The sequence below is a fragment of the Rhineura floridana genome, chromosome 1 (genome assembly GCF_030035675.1).
Source record: "Rhineura floridana isolate rRhiFlo1 chromosome 1, rRhiFlo1.hap2, whole genome shotgun sequence".
Lineage (NCBI taxonomy): Eukaryota > Metazoa > Chordata > Lepidosauria > Squamata > Rhineuridae > Rhineura > Rhineura floridana.
Genome location: NC_084480.1, coordinates 67067703 through 67087408, shown reverse-complemented (window position 1 = coordinate 67087408; position 19706 = coordinate 67067703). Strand labels below are relative to the sequence as shown.

Genomic DNA, 19706 nt, shown 5'->3' with positions numbered 1-19706 from the left:
ACTACACTGGCATACTTACTTAAATTAAACATTGATACAGTGTATGGTAGCACCTGTCATTTAGCTGTCATCTCAGCCACGTCTGAACATAAAGCAACTATATTTTGCAGACAGGTAAGAACTTACTGTGCCCAGCGCTTATTGTAAGTGCAAAGAGATTTACAGCTCGTACCAGCAGGTAAATAAACAGCTTGTGCAATGGAGAGGAATTAAGTACGCAGCCACAGACAGAAAGCCAATACTTTACAAATGGGAGCGCTTGGGCCCAGCTGCCAAAGGCATCTACGTGAAGCTTCTTAAGTACTATTACTCATGTGTCTCTTCAGATACAGTTTGTTATTCCCACCTTAAGTGGTTCATTCTAGTTTGCTTCTGCATTAGGCATGATGAATGAATTAAGGAATTCTGATGGGGGGGAAATTAAGCTACAGGGAATCAATTGGACAAATTCACACAAGGTTTTACAATGTTCTCTCCACACTCAGGTGGTACTCACCTACATATGCTTCCTCCTCCACTGGCAAACGTAGAGACATGCAAAGGTAGGTATCAGACTGGAATGACACAACAAAGGAAAAAACTTTATGCATATTTCCCCCCAAAAAATGAAAAATTGCAAATTTCACAGAGAAATAGTTAACCTTTCTTTTACATGTGCACTTTTGCAACAGGTGACCTTGAAAACAGCTTTTGGAATAAAAGTATGCCTAGCTACAAAATACTTTTGCCTTCTGAGTTCCTATTAGATAGTCAGTACTTCTGGAGGGTATTTTCACATGCACTTATAGTTAGGATAGGAATTTGCAAACAGTAATCCGGCTATATTCCTCAGTGAGTAGCTAAAATAGATATCACAGCGCACAATACTCTTCCCCTTCATATTGATTGTTGTTGTCAAGATAAACACTGGTAAGACAGTTGCAGTGGCAAGAATTACACTCACAGAGCTGTGTAACAACAGTTTTTAGGCTAAGCCACAAATTTACAACCTGCAATAGTCATTTTGTGCTGTAGCTCTACTCTGTGGCTATTGAAGGGGTACACAGGAAGAGTCCCTTTAACGAAGAAGATATCCCATTCCTTTCCTCTAATGGCAAGGAAATCAACGAAACTGTACAGCATGTTCTGATATATCATGTGGGCTGCTAGGGACATGGGATGGTCGAGAAGCATATTAAAAATGAATTATCAGCAAATAAATTTCCCATCCAACCATTTCCCTGGAAATGAAAGAGCAAGATAAAGCACACTGGATTTTGCCCTAAATGCATTTCTAAACCCTTCTAAATCTTTCTGCAGATATGCACTTGGAATATAGTTGGGAAAAAGAATCCTCAAATCAATAGTACTTCAAGGTGGAGAACATCATCCCAAGTCACACACCCTCTCCTATCCTTACTCTTGTTCTTATATAATATTAAACATAATTAAGTAGTCCACTCTGGCCACAGAGAATATAAAGACTGGAAATCCATAACTGTGTCAGTATGCTCCTCACTCCAATTAACGCTAAAGAAAGTTAATCAAGAGAATGTTTCCTTTAAAAGTAAGCAATAGAAAGTCAGATGAACAAGACTAGGCACAAATTTGTAGCAGTCTTCAGAGCAAATCGGAACACGACAAACCTGTACTGACATCAGTTACTTCAGCAGTACCAGCAGATACATGATGCAGTGAAATGCAAGATGCATAGGGGCAACATGTCTCCTTTTTTTTCGAGTGTCTGTGCTAATTTAATGGTGGCAAGTTGCTACTGTTTCAAAAACCAAAGCCTTTTAAGAGAGATTAGAGCACAAGTACACATTTCAAAATTAAAATTTAAGTATATTTCTCCAGGGTTTTTTTAAAAAGACACAAAATAATTGAATTGTCACCATGTGCTTTTGCCCTTCCAAAATTCTGCAGAAATATCAAGAGGAACCAAAAGACTACTCTCTCCACCTCTGCTGTGAGTTTAGAACTCTTGAGGAGATTGGAAACTGCTGTTTCTGTTTTAATCTAAGTGTTATGTCCGAATCCAAACAAATTGTGATTAGTCTTAACTATAGTTGGTTGAAATATGCCATCTTGAAACCATAGTTTTTGAAGTCGCCTTTCCCCCCCATTACCCATAGTTAAGATTAGCCACAGATTAGGGTTCAGATGCAACACTAGACAGTAGTTAACTTAAACAGGAAACAAAGAGGGGAAGGCCATACTTCTGTGGTACAGCATCTGGCTTGCATGCAGAAGGTTCCAGGTTCAATCCCCAGCATCTCCATATAGGGATGGGAGAGACTCCTGCGTGAAACACTGGAGAACCACTGCCAGTCAGTGTAAACAATACTAAGCAAGATGGACCAATGGTCTGACTCAGTATAAGGCAGCTTCCTATGTCTCTATAAGGTTCCAATCTCTTTCTTGTGGCTGCAATCGAAAAGGAAAAGGAAAGGAAGAACACACGAACCTAAGGCTCAGGCATGTAACTTTAAACCATTGTTCACCATTACATTCAAACTGGGCCACTGACTAAATGAAAGGACATTTATAATGGGAATTTGTTAAATGACTGATAGTAAAACTGAACATGTTGTTTGGCATTGCCTCCAGTGCATTACTGGTTTACCTGATCATGTAACAAATGTCAACCAGCTTGCTGAAAATTCTTGGGGGAGAAAACACTAAACAGAGAGCATAGGTTACTCAAGCATTCTCTCTCCTACTACTTGCATCAGAAGTATTTATGGACTAGGTCAGGGCTTCCCAAACTGTGATCCACAGACCACCAGTGGTCTACAAGCTTCATTCAGGTGGTTCACAGCATGTCTGTAAAAATACAATTAAAAATCATCCAGCACTGACACAGGCAGAAAAAGCTGAAAATTACTGAAGGCCTTGGCGGACAAGTCGTCCATTGGAAAAAAAGTTTTGCGACAAACCGAAAGATGTAAGGCACTTTCTCTATGAGAATGTGAAGAGGCAAACATAATGAATTCCAGTTAAAACTAGTGGCTGGGTCTCAGTACATGAGGACAATTATTACAAAGAATGAATAGTCAGCTTTACAACTATGAGCATAAACTTATCTTTTTATTATTTTCCACAGGCAGTCAATGTTGAAGCCACACTTTGTCAAATGCAGGCTATTAGGCTAAAATATTATTCAGCATCCTGTTTTTAGAGAAACGTTTAGAAGCTTGGTGTATAACAAACTTGAATAGTTGACTTCTCAGACTGGGAGGCAGAACAGCTGATTATCATAATGCCGTTGTATAAATCTATGGTGCAGCCACATTTAGAATACTGTGTACAGTTCTGGTCGCCTCATCTCAAAAAGGATATTATAGAGTTGGAAAAGGTTCAGAAGAGGGCAACCAGAACGATCAAGGGGATGGAGCGACTCCCTTACGAGGAAAGGTTGCAGCATTTGGGGCTTTTTAGTTTAGAGAAAAGGCGGGTCAGAGGAGACATGACAGAAGTGTATAAAATTATGCATGGCATTGAGAAAGTGGATAGAGAAAAGTTCTTCTCCCTCTCTCATAATACTAGAACTCGTGGACATTCAAAGAAGCTGAATGTTGGAAGATTCAGGACAGACAAAAGGAAGTACTTCTTTACTCAGCGCATAGTTAAACTATGGAATTTGCTCCCACAAGATGCAGTAATGGCCACCAGCTTGGATGGCTTTAAAAGAAGATTAGACAAATTCATGGAGGACAGGGCTATCAATGGCTACTAGCTGTGATGGCTGTGCTCTGCCACCCTAGTCAGAGGCAGCATGCTTCTGAAAACCAGCTGCTGGAAGCCTCAGGAGGGGAGAGTGTTCTTGCACTCGGGTCCTGCTTGCGGGCTTCCCCCGGGCACCTGGTTGGCCACTGTGAGAACAGGATGCTGGACTAGATGGGCCACTGGCTTGATCCAGCAGGCTCTTCTTATGTTCTTATGTTCTTAACTCTCTGAAATGTCACAGACATCTGGTAGATGTGACACAGTAAAAACACAGATAGTTTAAAAGGGATAAATCTGAGAAAGGAAGACAGATAGTCCAACAAAATCAGGTGTGAATTTTAGTGGAACACAGGCATCTGGTCTTCCTTGACTTTGCCCTTTACTTGCCAAAGACTTTCAAAGCTAGATAGAAGGGAAGGAACAGGCAAGCAAAGATCAGGCCTGCAACATTTACAGTATAGTGGGGGGAGGGGAGAGAAGAGACCCAAACATTGGAGGTGCTTTTGTTTCATGGGAATCCACAAATGCGAAGTACTCAGATGCCTTTTCAAGGCAAAATATTTGACCATCTAAATGAAAACCACCACAAGACATTTTACTGCAACATGATTTTTAAAAATTCACACTCTAGAATTGCAGAGGATATTGAAGAAAAAAATCCCAAAATACCAGGCCAATTTCACATTACAACTAAACTTTTGAAAATACAGTGCACTGTAGTTTTGCCTACTTCAATTAAAAGTAAATAATTCACAGTGAGAGAGAACTTTAATGATTGTACGAAGACTCATTGCTCTTTATCTTTCAAGCTGTCAGCATTTGATAGTCTTAATGGATACACTCCTATTAATAAACAAAAATAGACGAGCACTGAAAATGTCAATTGCTCTGCAAACTTCTATCATTATTTCATGTATTAGTCTGCAAGCAAACATTATATGAATGTTCACAATATTAATGGTTTGGCAGTGCTTGCAAACATACAAATTGAACCACTTTATTTTTTAACACACTAATCTAGGGAACAATCCAACTGCTGGGCAGCCGTCAGAGGAGGAGCTGTCAGAAAGCTCTGCGAGACCTTCCTCCTGTTCAGGAGCTGTTGCTCCAGCTGAATGTCAGCTCTGTCAGGAGCCATGTCCATGAGCCGGCCAGAAAGCACCAGCTCCATCCAACATGCCTCCCGGGGAGTAAGTGCTCCCCATAAGCCTGAATGGGATTTTATTTATTTTTTTCAAAGGGGGACCAGGACCCAGGGCGGGGGGTCTGAATGCGAGAAGGATCTCACATAGGTCCCCCCCATGGCTTCTTCCTACCTTGCCTCCAGAATGCCCCATTTTCCAGACTTCTGCTGGCATCCGCTGGGCTGGCCGTCCCCAGTGGACCCCCAGTGGTTCCAAGAGGCTCCTGGTGGAGCCACATCTGCGCGCCACAGTAAAAGGCTGCTGCCGGTGGAGGCAGCTGGGAGCCTCCCAGTGCTGCGGGGGATCCACAATATCCAACTCACCCCAGCCCAGCAAAAGGGTGAGTTGGATTGCTCCCCTAATGACTTCCTAAGCATTTTCCGAACACTACAAGAGAACAATAGGCTCCTACTTAAATTACTTTTCTCATTTCCTTCCCAAGCATTTTAGAAAGTTTTGTTCATTCAGTTTTTCCACAGTAAAGATGTTAAAACCATCACAAGGCTATCAAAAGATTAAATCTTAGCAAGTTCAAAGGTTCTAATTTTATGGTTGTTTATGTATGTTTAAAATATAGACGTTCAAGGGACAGCCAGGTAATCCAGACAGGCTAGCTACTCTAGAAGGCCTAATAATGATTGATAAATTTGCAATAATACACATGTATATTATACAAAGGGTCACAGCAGAGACTTGGAGCACTAGATTCAAACTTGCCAGTCCAAAGGATCATTACATTCATCTTTGGTCAACAACAGGATTAATTTGAGCAATATTTTTGTTGCGTGGAGGAACCATTTATGCTTAGCATAAGAAGGCAGTTCTTATCCTCTACAGGTTTATCCTGTCTCTTAAAGGCTGCAGCAGCTGAGTCTGCTTTTTCGCAAGTCCTGAATAGCAAATTATGCTTATGCACAATTTAAATGATAGTTTTTTTCATGTACTGCTTCCATATAAATTAAACAATTATGAATGGATTAATGTTTTCTGTTATTCACTATCCCATTTCCTTGATATCACTTTGAGTAGCTCTGAACAGAGGGTAGAAGCTAGCCTCTGTATTACACATTTGAGCAAGATTCAAAATGTAAAATGCAAATGCCTAGCTTTGAACAGCAAAGATCTGAAGCACAATTAAGCGATAGGAGTTTGATGCGAGCATATATTTTCCCACTCTTATCAGGAAGCATTACTTAAGGCTGTCCTTGCTGTTTAAAATATCATAGGCCATTGTTCTAATTAACCAACCCAGATTAAGAATTTTTCACTGACTGATTTTTGCACTTATGCTATCTGCATTCATGCTACACAGAACCCTGCTGACAATGTTTAGAATTATTCCAGATGAATACTACATTCTTTTATGCTATAGTGCAAGTACTTTTGCCTCCACTTAGGACAGCCTGAACATTTATGGAGATAGGGAAAACCTCCATAAAAGGATGTCTCTTTAAAAAAAAAAGGGGGGGGATGTAAACTACAGAAGTTGTGTGATGTCAATAATACCAATAAGCTGCAAAGATTTTAAAATACATTAACCCTAACATGAAGGGAAGAAAAGAAGTAAGTTTACAATGGCAAACTTTAGGATATGCACCTGTTAGAAAAAGGGTCATATTGATTACACAACAGGATTTATTTATTTATTTATTAGATTTATATACCGCCCGACTAGCAATAGCTCTCTGGGCGGTGAACATAAAATAGCATAAAAAATACAATAAATAACAAAATAATAGTAAATAATACAATCAAAAATCCAATACAATAACATTTTTAAAAGTAAATCAATTTAACTTAAAATGCTTCAGAGAATAGGAAGGTTTTGACCTGGCACCGAAAAGAGAGCAGAGTCGGCGCCAGGCGTACTTCCTCAGGGAGACTGTTCCATAGTTCAGGGGCCACCACTGAGAAGGCCCTAGATCTTGTCATCACCCTCCGGGCCTCCCTGTGAGTTGGAACCCGGAGGAGGGCCTTCGTAGCAGAACGTAGTGCACGGGCTGGTTCATATCAGAAGAGGCGTTCCGCAAGGTATTGTGGTCCCGCACCGTATAAGGCTTTATAGGTCAATACCAACACTTTGAATCTGGCCCGGAAACATATTGGCAACCAGTGCAAGCGGGCCAGAACAGGTGTTATATGCTCGGACCGCTTGGTCCTTGTCAGCAATCTGGCCGCCGCATTTTGCACTAGCTGTAGCTTCCGAACTGTCTTCAAAGGTAGCCCTACGTAAAGCGCATTACAGTAATCCAAATGTGAGGTTACCAGAGCATGTACCACTGCTGTAAGGTCCTCTTTACTCAAATAGGGACGTAGCTGGGCCACCAACCGAAGTTGGTAGAACGCATTCCTAACCACCAAGGATAGAAGAGTAACTTCTTCCCCTTGCACAACTGTTTCTCAGCAGCCAGTTTTCTCCTCTCCTGCAATTAGCCCAGTACTGGAAAAAACCCTCACCAAGAGATAAACAAAGGGAAAAAAGTAGGGGGGGCAACTGTGGGCAGGGAAGATTTCAGTTTTCCCCATGCTGTGCTTTAAAATTGCCTCCATCCACTGTATAAGTAATGTGCAGGAACCCAATTTTGGCACACTATAATACTTAACCTGCTTCTTGGGCAAATCGCTAATTGCCAGAGCAAAGCATTTCCATTAGTCACGCCTGGAGGGGGAGCAGGTTGATCTGCCAGTCAGCTGCAAAATCTCTTTGAAGTGATTTTTTTTTAAAAATGCACCAGGTTTTACAGTAAAAAGGGGTGGGGTTTGACTAACATTTGTTCCCCCATTTTCAGAAAAGAGAGGTGGAGACTCACTGGAACTAGCAGAACAGTGCGTATGTTTCTACTCTTGGTTTCATATAAGTGAAAGAGCTTATGGAGCAAAGGGTCTTCACTTTTAAAGGAAGCTTCATACTGACAGAGCCACTTTTTAACTTCAAATAATGCAGAGCTAAAATATGTTTTGAAATATTCTCAGTGAACAAAATCTTATAAAATGCAATGGCATGCATCCAACAGGATAAAGAAAGGGTGGGGGACTTGTGACCATTTAGATGTTACTGGACTCATAACAACCCCAGCCAGCATGACCAGTGGTCAGAGGTTATGGGAGTTTAAGTCCAGCAGCATGGGGGGGGAGCCACCCCTGGGATGAGGGATGCCATTCCAAGGGTACTGTAGAACCACTGAAGTGCCACAGAAACATGTAGAGCAGGAACGTTTCTGTTTTGGAATAACTAAATAATAGTTAGCTAGCCTGGATTCAAATATCAGTTCAGCCTATGGGGAAGGATCATAGCTCAGTGGCAGAACATGCGTTTTGCGTGCAGAAGGCCCCAGGAGTTCAATTGCCACCATCTCAAGACAGGATTGGGAGAAATCCCAGTCTGAACCATGAAGAGGTGATTCTAGACATGTGGACAATATTGAGGTAGATGGATCAATGGAATGATTTGGTTTAAGGCAGCTTTCTATGCTCCTATCTGGACTGACCTTGGGCAAAAGTCTGACTATTTCAAGGGCTGTTGCATGAACAAATATATTTTTAAACCAGTAAATTAAAGTTATATAAAATAAAGACAGCAATCTAAAAGAAGATCTGAAACAGGGATACAAACTTTTCAGGAGTTAATTTGTCAACATATACCCTCTAACTTTGGTAAACAGTGGACTGCCAATAAAGAAATCCTGGTGGCCTCTGGAAGCTTCTACCTACCAGGAAAATCACAGTGTCACAATTCAAGTGGCCCAGCATAATCCTGTTACTCTCACTGGCTTGTTAAGTAAAATCAAAACAAATTAATACTATACTTTAGGGCAGCCTTTCCCAACCAGTGTGCCTCCAGATGTTGTAGGACCACAATTCCCATCTTTCCTGACCATTGGCAATGTTGGCTGAGGCTGATGGAAGTTGTGGTCCAACAACATCTGGAGGCACACTGGTTGGGAAAAGCTGCTTTAGGGTTTAGGATGAAGGACAGAGAGGGGAGGGGAGTGACTGTAGAAACTAGCTACTATGCAAAGGTAAAATTCATATTTGCTGCTCCTCCCACTTTTGTTTCTGGTTTTGCCCACCACTGGCATGTGGCCCTCAGAAGATTGCCCAGAAGAAAACGTGGCCCTTAAACTGAAACCAGGCTCCCCATCCTTGGTTTAGGGATAGGTTAGGCCAACATACAGACAGGTTTGTTTACTTGACCGACATTATACATCGCCCACTGAATCACTTTTATTTATCCTTATATGGTTGAAAATGTTTAATGCTTTAAAGGTTTTCATTTTAGGGGAATGTGGTTTTGTTTATTTGTTCTTACTTAAATAGGCATATAAAATTAGTGAGGCTTCTCTCTAAGTATCACAGAAAACATACAAAAGGACTGATGGTTTTCAGGCACTGTATGTATTTGGTATTCACAGGCTGAATGCAAGAGCAGGGCCTGTGGTGTCATAATCAGATTATTTCCTTAGAAAATGTATGTGGATAACAATAAAACACTTTTCCCCAGATGACATTAAATGGCTTGAATACAACTTTATTACTTTGTCCCCTCTTCAGGTGCAGCCTGCTAAAAGCAGCATTAAGCATCTGAAACTTATAAGTATAAGTCATTGATTTAATTCAGCTAACACATTCCTAACCCTCCAAATCATAAGGGCTTGCACATTCTTTTTTTGTTTGCTAGTTTCATTAAACCACAGTATGCCATGACATTGAAATTGGGCAAATTTAGGTTATGGCTATCCCATGACTTCCTCCAAACCACAGCTTGTAAATCCCAGTTCAAACTGAGAGCACAGCTTGAAGGCAATTCTTGGTTAGCATTAATCCTTGTGTGTCCAGTTCGGACACTACAGCAATATATTTTAGAGCAAACCAGAGAGCAGAGGAGAGTCTCCACACAGGAGGTGGTAAGGGAGTATTTGAGGACAGAGCATGTTGCCTTCTAAACAATGGTTTGAAAGATCAAAAACATGACATCTGAATTGTACTATTAAAATTCACTCTCAATTTCCAAGCATATGAGCACGTTACATTATCCAAGCATGAGAGCAAATTTATGAGAAGGTACCCATGTTAGTTCTTATCTTAATGAACACAATGATCACCTTGATATTTCACTAAAAAGCATGGAGACTCATCATAATGAGCTGCACACACAGTTTTTACACAAGCATAAGACTCTCTCTGGATCTTGATTTGAGCCCCTGCATTGCCACTATGGATACAGAAACAAACCAATGACAGCGCAGCATAGTGACATACATATGACCTAGAGCTAAATCACACCCTTGCAAAGATGCTGTTCCCTGACACAGCATTGTAGTCTAGTGGTTGACATCCCTGCCTGTCAGAACATAAACATAGGTATAATTCCCCAAGGTGGAGCCACCACGTTTTTAGAATCTTTGCAGCATAATGGTTACAATACTGAACTAGGACTAAAGGTATCTGAGTTCAAAATCCCCTCTCAGCCGTAACACTTACTGGGTGACTTTGGGCCAGTCACTATCTCTCAGACTAACCTACCTCATGGGATTCTTGTGAGGATAAAGTGAGGAGTGAGGGGAGACCATGTATTCTGCCCCAAGTTCCTTGCATTTAGTAGTAGTAGTAGTAGTAGTAGTAGTAATAGTAATATTAGGAGGAGGAGGAGGAGGTATATCCCACCCTTCCTCCCAGTAAGAGCCAAAATAAATACAACACTCTAAAACATCATAAAAAATATATTAAAATATATTAAAACAATACATCTTACAAAACATCTTTAAAATAATCTTAAAAAGCAATTCCAGTACACAGGCAGGCTGGGATAAGGACTCTACTTAAAAGGCTTGTTGAAAGAGGAAGATATTCAGTAGGTGCTGAAAATATAACGGAGATGATGCCTGTCTAATATTTTGTTGTTGTTGTTGTTATGTGCCTTCAAGTCGATTACAACTTATGGTGACCCTATTAATCAGTGACCTCCAACAGCATCTGTTGTGAACCACACTGTTCTGACCTTGTAAGTTCAGGTCTGTGGCTTCCTTTACGGAATCAATCATCTCTGGTTTGGCCTTTCTCTTTTTCTACTCCTGTTTGTTTTCCCCAGCATTATTGTATTTTCTAGTGAATCATGTATTCTTCTCATTATGTGTCCAAAGTATGATAACCTCAGTTTCATCATTTTAGGTTCTAGTGATAAAATGTAAATCTACTGCCTTCAAGTCGATTCCGACTTATGGCAACCCTATGAATAGGGTTTTCATTAGGCCGAGAGGCAGTGACTGGCCCAAGGTCACCCAGTGAGCTTCATGGCTACGTGGGGATTCGAATAGTTCTGGTTTAATTTGTTCTAACACCCAATTATTTGTCTTTTTCACAGTCCATGGTATGCGCAAAGCTCTCCTACACCACCACATTTCAAATGAGTTTTCTCTTATCTGCTTTTTTCACTGTCCAACTTTCACATCCATACATAGTGATTGGGAATACTGTGGTGTGAATGATCCTGACTTTAGTGTTCAGTGATACATCTTTGCATTTAAGGATCTTTTCTCGTTCTCATAGTTGCCCTCCCCAGTCCTAGCCTTCTTCTGATTTCTTGACTATGGTCTCCATTTTGGTTAAGGACTGTGCCAAGTTATTGATAATCCTTGACAAGTTCAATGTCCTCGTTGTCAATTTTAAAGTTACATAAACCTTCTATTGACGTTACTTTACTCTTCTTGATGTTCAGCTGTAGTCCTGCTTTTGTGCTTTCCTCTTTAACTTTCATCAGCATTTGTTTCAAATCATGACTGGTTTCTGCTAAGGGTATGGTATCGTCTGCATATCTTAAATTATTGATATTTCTCCCTCCAATTTTCACACCTCCTTCATCTTGGTCCAGTCCCGCTTTCCGTATGATATGTTCTGTGTATAGATTAAACAAGTAGGGTGATAAAATATACCCGTCTCACACCCTTACCGATGGGGAACCAATCTGTTTCTCCATATTCTGCCCTTACAGTACCCTCTTGTCCACAGTCTAGGCTGCACATCAGGACAACTGGATGCTGTGGCACCCCCATTTCTTTTAAAGCATTCCATAGTTTTTCATGATCTACACAATCAAAGGCTTTGTTGTAATCTATAAAGCACAGGAGAGGGAAGTCCAAAGGGTAGGTGCCACTACTCTAAAGGTCCGTTTCCTATATTGTGCAGAATGGACTCCCAATAAGATGGTATCTGCAGGAGGCCCTCACCTGCAGAGCGCAGTGATCGACTGGGTATATAAGGGGTAAGACGATCTTTCAGGTATCCTGGTCACAAGCTGTATAGGGCTTTGTACACCAGAACTAGAACCTTGATCTTAGCCTGGTAGCTAATGGGCAGCCAGTGCAATTCTTCAGCAGTGGGGTGACATGTTGGCAATACCCTGTCCCAGTGAGCAGTTACACCGCTGCATTTTGTTCCAGCTTCAGCTTCCAGACTAAATGAAAGGGCAGACCCACACAGTGAGCATTACAGTAATCCAACCTTGTAGAAACAAAAATTAACAACAAATAAGAAGCCTAGAATATATTACGATTAAGAGGATGCAGAGCATTTTGTTCTACAAGGCATTTATAGACTGAAATTCCAAGTCTTTCATTATGATCTCCACACATTGTCTAACACAACTTTCAGGTGGGTAGCACAAGCATTTCCTACACATACAAATTCTAAGTATTTCTTAATTTCTGGAAAAGGTTCTTTATAGAATATTTTTATTCAAATCCTCCTTGAAGATTTCCATCTCTGCAGCCAGTAAATTGAAACAGCTGGCTCCAATAATAAGTTCTAGGAAATGCTCCCCAATAACTAAATCACTTGGTTTTGCTTCCATTTTTTCAAGTGCTATCTGCAACAATGAGTCATCTAATCGACTGCAAAACATCCTATTCTTGTCGTGCTTCTGATGCCCTTTTAAAAAAATAGGCAGCTACTATTTTCATCACTGGCAATTCTATCTAAAAATTATTTAATCTCTTTTAACAGGAACTTCAATGTCCTTTAGAGCTCCTTTTCTATATCCATGACGACTAGGAAAAAATATGCAAAGTAAGAGAAATCATGCACACTTAATTGACATTGTTTATATACAATTCAGCTTTTCAGAATGCAAAATGTAGATTATCTTCACAATGAATTTTCATTTTTTTAAAAACCAAACACATAAGCATACACAGTTAGCAACTAAATGGTTAGTGTGGTGTATGATTAACTGCTGGACTTTTACCAACACTGTAAAGACGAGATTCAAAGATTTGGGGCAGATTACATTAATGTAAAAAGTTTAGGATAGAGAGGCACCTGAAACTGCATCACTGAGAGAACTGTTTACATGGTTTGATCTAGTAAGCAACAACACAAAAAAAGAGTCTTGTACTTTAAAGGCCAACACATTTATTATGGCATAAGCTTTACTAAAGCCTATTTCAACAGATCCCTAGTATTATCCTCTATTGTATGTATGTAAGTTTGTGAGCAAAACCACAGAAGGAGGGGGACTGGAAACAGTAGGATCAGACAGAAATGAAATGCAAAAAGTACAGAGTGACAATTTAATACAAGCTTGAATGTATGCAAAATAAGATCAGTAACTTCTTGACTGCATTATCACCTATTGCTCCTGTTGTGAAGGGTCACTAGGCTTATTTTGCATCCATTCAAGGTGAAATTGAATTATCTCTAACTGAATTGTTACTATATGTACTTTTTGCATTTCCTTTCCTTTGGATCTCTGTTTTGGCACCCTAATCACATGCTTGGGTGAAGCAAGGACGGAAAATAAGTCCTCCGTTCTTGCCCCTCCAACAGGCATTCTGTAGTTAAAACCAGTAGCAGCTGACAGTGCCACTCTGCCGCCCTCCTGACAGCAGCATTCCTGCCACATACCAGGAAGGTGCACAGGTGAGACAGAGTGGCTACAAGGTTAGAGCTTTGCAAGCACACCAGCAGAGAGATTATGGCACTCCCACTGATGCTCCCACAAAGCCCTGGTTTTGCCCTGCCCATGTACCATCCTGGTAAGTGATAGCAACACCATCAAGAGGCTAAAGCTAATAGTGCTAATCATTTGTTGGACTCAGGTCCAGGAGAAAGGAGAGATACATCTTCCTGGATTGCTGCCTGTTAATACATCTGGATCACAGCAAAAAAAACTAGCAGCAAGTGGACTGCTTTCAGAAATACTTCTTGAGAATATGCTTGTCCATTAGTGCAAGTTCTTATTCTTATACTTTAAATTAGCGGTCACTACCCTTTTGGGACAGAAGCATATGTGCAATTTTGTGAAAGTGATGTGGATGCCAGTCACAAAATGACTGCTGTGGGGGTGTGGCACAATAGCAGCAATGGAGCATGGAATTTCACAATATGGCTGTTACATCACGAGAGCAGAAAAAGTAACAGGAACACAAAATAGTGCAGGTATCCCACCCTGTCCCATCAATGGAAAAAAGACACATATATAGCCACCACTCCCCTTGCTCACAGAAAGAAGCTCTTTGCACCTCTCCTCTGTTGACAACGGAAGGGAGGGTTGGTGTACAATCCCAGCATGCAATGAAATGTGGGCACATTCAAGGGAGCATGTTCAATATAGGAAAGGTCAAGCCAATGCAAGCAAGAACTGAGCAGAAAGGAACAAACAGTATCTCATACATTGTAGATATTTACGGGAAATATACCAAGATTTTTGTGGGCACTACAGGAGATACTAGCAGACAAGCAGACACCCACGGGGGCTGTGTTGGCAACTCCTGCTTTAGACTGTTCTACAAAGGACAAAAGGAAAAATTCCACACTACTAATTTAGTTCATGCAGCTGAAATCTACCTTTGAAGGTTCAATTACTTTTAATATGATTGTCCCTAGTTAATTTATGCCACTTCCCTGGCTACAGCATTAGAACATTCCTAGGTTGTTGTACACTTGTGTAGAATCTAGGATGAGACTGTACAGAAACCACAAAGAAGAATCTGCATAGTTGCCATTGCTTCAATTCTAATGAGTCTACTATAGAAGATTCATATCAATGTTCCACAAAATAGTCACCAGTTCTTTACAGATTCTGCATGGTGAGATTCCAAGAAAACATTTTGTCCACAGCGGCTTAACATATGATAACCTCAGAGGCCATCAAGCAGGCTTCCAGAAATATGAGCAGCAATAAGGGCAAACATGACAATCTAGCTATCCATGGACTTTACCTGAGGGTCACCGGGAAGTCTCCACAAGACAAATATACCAATTGGGGGCTTCCACCCTTAAGAAAGTTACACTATTTCCTTTGTTCCTATTAACACAAGCAAAGCTATAAGCTGACCTTTTTCATAAGTCCATATTTTCTCACCTGCTTAGGAGTTACCCCAGGCATGCGTATGTCCAATGCAAAATCTGATAAGCTTAGAGGAACCAGCTGCCTGTTGCTGCCAAGGCATTCATTAGAATGTGACTTAGCTGCGTCCTTATACCTAAAATTAAAAAGAGATCAAATATTAAAGATGCACCTTGCATTTAAAATCTATTTTATGGCTTGTAAAATGAATGCAGGTGCTCCAATAACTTCCATTGGGGCTTTAACATTTTAGAATAATCTGGAAAATCCATGTGTGGTTTACATAAAGTGCTAGCAAAACAGAGTGATTTCAAACACCAGGTCATATGGTGGCTAACATGTCATACCTTTACTAACAGGAAAGAAAGTTGTATTGGTGAGACAAGTTATTTGGCAAGTTTCAGCCAACTAACCAACATAAAGGATATGATTATTCACACCTTTCTTGAAGCAAAACTCAAAAATGGGTCTTGCAAGGCTAGCTCCAAACGTACAACAAGAAAGCCCACGCATATCTCCTTACAAGGTGACTACCAAGAAGTCACTTCATGGAGAACACTTCATGGTTGCTTCAGTTAGTTGCAATATGTATTCTGTGGAATGCATTAACATATGGGAAAATCCTTTAATATGTAAATATGTAACAGAACTCCCAATGTATAGTTGAACAAACCTTGGAAAGAAACTTCTTGCATTTCACTTTTTGTAACTGTAAACTAGTCTCTCATCACACATACTTGCTTCTTTTGTCTGGACCCCAAAGTAGTCACTGTAGATTTTGGTACTTATTTTTGGTATAGAACGAGAATACAGAATACACCTCATGAAAAAAAAACATTGCTGATAGCTTCATGGCAGCAAGATATAAGTAATCGTTAATGTAATGTGAATACTAAATATATCTATGGATAAATATTTGATGTGGCAATTACGGGGACTATGCTATACAGACAGCCATATTGTCTTGTGAGGAAATACAGCAGACCTCCATTTAATAAGGCATCTAGAAATGCACACAGACATCTTCCAAAGGCTAATCAAACAACTGATAAGTTACTTGATGTTCTTTAAAAAGAGATTTCCAACCTGGGAGAAGAGAGGACTTATGGGAACGACATCATATATATATATAAAAGTCACTTACTGCAGATCCTTTCAAGCTCACATGGAGCTTACGTAAAAAGTTATTGCACAACAGTATAAGGAAAATGATGCTCCAATATTTGTAATATATTACAATCAGAGTTTCAAAAAAGCCAGCTATATTAAAAAATATATATTTTTGACTTTGCTAGAAGGCTCACTTTTAAGCCAGTAACAAATCAAGAAAAGACAGACGGCAACACTAAACAGCACATACTGATGAACAATGCAGATGTAGTCTATGCAACCCACCTCTTAAAGACAGAAAGTGGGCTTCTGAAAGCCAAACAGCTGTTTTGAAAAATAAGGAACAATATTAGCAGGTTGTTAACGAGGCCAGCCATGTCCACCCTGCTGTTCCTGACCCGATTAAGGAAGCAGGGAACGGGCAGTGTAGCTCTGTCGGCTGTGATCCTGACAATTAGGCAGCAGCAGCACTATCAATTCACTACTTCATTATGTTGTTCTCCACAGGCATCCTACAGCTTTTGACAGGCCATCTGTCTTGGAAGGTGATGTGCTCTAAATCAGAAAGGTGGGACGATACTGTGCTGTCTTCATTACAAGCAGCAGAAAGGAAGAAGGTAAGGAGGGGGAACTCTTTCCTTTGCTATGTCCAATGACAGAGCAGAAGCAGAATTCACAGCCCTGGTGTTTTATTCCAGTCTACTGTCAAATCTCCAGCCTTTTTAAATCAATCCATTCCACAGTACAAGAGCCTCCAAGTGGCGTTGCAGAAGCCCGTGTTGCTCATCATTCAGAACCTGCAAAACAGAAACAGATAGTGGATGACTAACACATTACAGCATTACTTTGTAGCAAATCCTTGCTAAAGCTTTTTCACACATTAGGAGTTTTACAAACTATATCTCAACACAAAAAAGAGTATTATCAACTTTGCTGACCCTTTCCCCTCCACCATCCTCACAGCACCACTCAGTAATTCTCACAAGTATGGTACATAGTTTTTGTAATGTGAACTGTAAATGCTAGAGGCAATCCTACAAATAGTAGTTTATCAAACTCCCTAATGCCTTCAAGGTGACAGGACTTTGAAAACCTAAGTGCATTTAGTCATTACCTAGTTGTCTATTTCCCTTCTTCAGAGAAGACTGTATTCAGTGCTGAATATTACATGCCATATTCTTTTATCAAGAAAAAGTCCACCTATTTTTGTAAACTTTAGAGAAAGTGCAAACTTCATTAGCATCCTACATTTGTTATTTAAGAGACAAAACTGTCTGACCTAGTAGCTAAGGAACAAACAGCATTGTTTGTTTGAATCTGAATTGCAACAAACTAAACCAACGTTTCAGTGGGCGCTTATCCAGTGTCTCCTCACTTCCCTACCCTGTCCCGTAGCCATGCCAGAGCCTTTTTGTTGGGCCAATGCCAGCACCAGAAACTCCTTGTATGTGGAGTAATGGTAGCCAGGAGACAGAGAAGTCCAGGAGGGAAGGAAGATCTTCCTTCTCTGAGGGGAAAGGATCAGAAAAGTATTGAAGGAAATTAGAAAGTGAAATAAAAGGTTAATATTCATCATCATCATCATCATCAAGTTAATAAGCTGGGAATAGAAAGGAAAGATGTAAGACATAAGAAAGGAAAGCTGTTATAGGAGGAAGAACTGAATGTAAAAGCACCAAGGAGAAGGGATGAAAGAAACCGGCAGTTGTGTGTGTTGGGTGGGAATAGGCAATTAGGTACAAACTGAGTGTGGAACAAGAATGGGAGAATAAATTACAGGAGATGGTTGAAATATTTTGAGAAGTATGCAGGGGTTGAGTCTCTGGATCAGCAAGTTCTGCCTAAACAGGGAAGGCTATCACAATACATCCAGAGCATGAGGAAAGCTGCACTATGAAACTCCTTACTGCACAGAAAAATGCTGTGGCAAAACAACGTAGCAATTTCCAAAAGATGGATTAGATATCAGTAGAAAATGTCAGTAATTGCTAGCTGATTATGTCAAACTCTATCGCCAGCTACCACTACTTAGAGACTGGATCTACCCCTGCATCACCATTTTGTCAGTGGTGAGTCCAAGGAATTTTCAGCCATTTCAAGTAGGCTTTTGGGGTAGAAAGTCTGAAAAACCCTGGACTAAAGTATATAAGTGAAATTGGACCCATTGTTCAAGTGGTTTAAGCAAATTCCAATACAGATCTGAAGTGACTAACCTTTGCTAGATTTTCTTTGTATATCCATCTCAACTTAAGATGCAATTTATAAATGTTGTATACTCTATATCAGGAATGGGATCTGCATTTCGGTGTCAGTTCAATTTTTGCTCCTTCTGACTTCCTTCCGATACCACTTCATCAGGGATCAATGTTTGCTATTTGCTATAAATACTGATTTTCCCCCAACAAAAATATCAATATTAATATTGATATTTTTAAAATATCAGGTTTTTATAAATTTTTGAAAAATAGTGATATTTTAAATGAAATATCAATATCAATATTTGTATTTTGGGGAAAATATCAATATTTATATTTTGAGGAAAATATTAATATTGATACTGATATTTTGAGACAATTTTTAAAATAATAATAATAATAAAATTTTATTTTTAGGCCGCCTATCTGGCTGAATAAACAGCCACTCTAGGCGGCGTACATAATTAAATTTAAAATACACATACAAATACAATCATAACATGTTCAAAGATTTTTAAAAAAATCTGCTTCGGTTATGGAAAACCTCTAGGGGAAAAAACCCAATCCGTGAGGAAAAAAAAAAAGCAAATAAATATGAAATCCAGTGTCAAATTCTAACTTTGTGAAATTCGAGCGCATCTCTACTTTATACATAGTTTCTGCTATACAAATTACCTGGTACCTAGAATGTGGGAATGTGTAATGGTCCTAGAAATATAGAAATGTTCAACTTACTTAGACTAAGATGAGTAGCATCACAATTTTATACATTTGATTATTATCTGTCTGTTGATCAGAATCATATGATTTGTCCTGTAAGCTAATACTGTGAATATGGAATGTAAACATGGAAAAAGTGGGGATTAAGATAATACCCTAAATGTAAAAGTAACGCATACACTAACACAATGCGCAGAAGTGATTTTCAAAAAAATCTTAGCAACGCTAAGTTTCATTGAAAGATTTCAGTTAATTAATTTTGATTTGCCTCAAGTATTTTGGGCACTGTGCTGAAGAACTAAAAGAAAGCACTGTTCAGAGGAGCTTTCAGTCTAGACTTGAAAAACAAGGAACAATAAAATGCAACAAGTGAGGATGAGGGATACAACAACAAGATTACATGGTTGCTTAGGTTTATTATGTGTGAATCTTGATTCAGCAGCTTTG

General features: G+C 39.8%; 1 protein-coding gene across 6 annotated transcripts in view; it reads right to left on the bottom strand.

The window, feature by feature from the left end:
• Positions 1 to 19706, bottom strand: part of PAM (peptidylglycine alpha-amidating monooxygenase) — a 246051-nt gene that overhangs the window by 143546 nt on the left and 82799 nt on the right. For all 6 annotated transcript variants that reach the window (XM_061623355.1, XM_061623365.1, XM_061623383.1 and 3 more), the window contains exons 2-4: positions 16630 to 17141; positions 15250 to 15370; positions 497 to 554 (exon numbers count right to left, since the gene is read on the bottom strand). In XM_061623355.1, the coding sequence (XP_061479339.1) occupies positions 497 to 554; positions 15250 to 15370; positions 16630 to 16721 (271 nt within the window). In that variant the 5' untranslated portion in view covers positions 16722 to 17141. The remainder of the gene's footprint in view (positions 1 to 496; positions 555 to 15249; positions 15371 to 16629; positions 17142 to 19706) is intronic.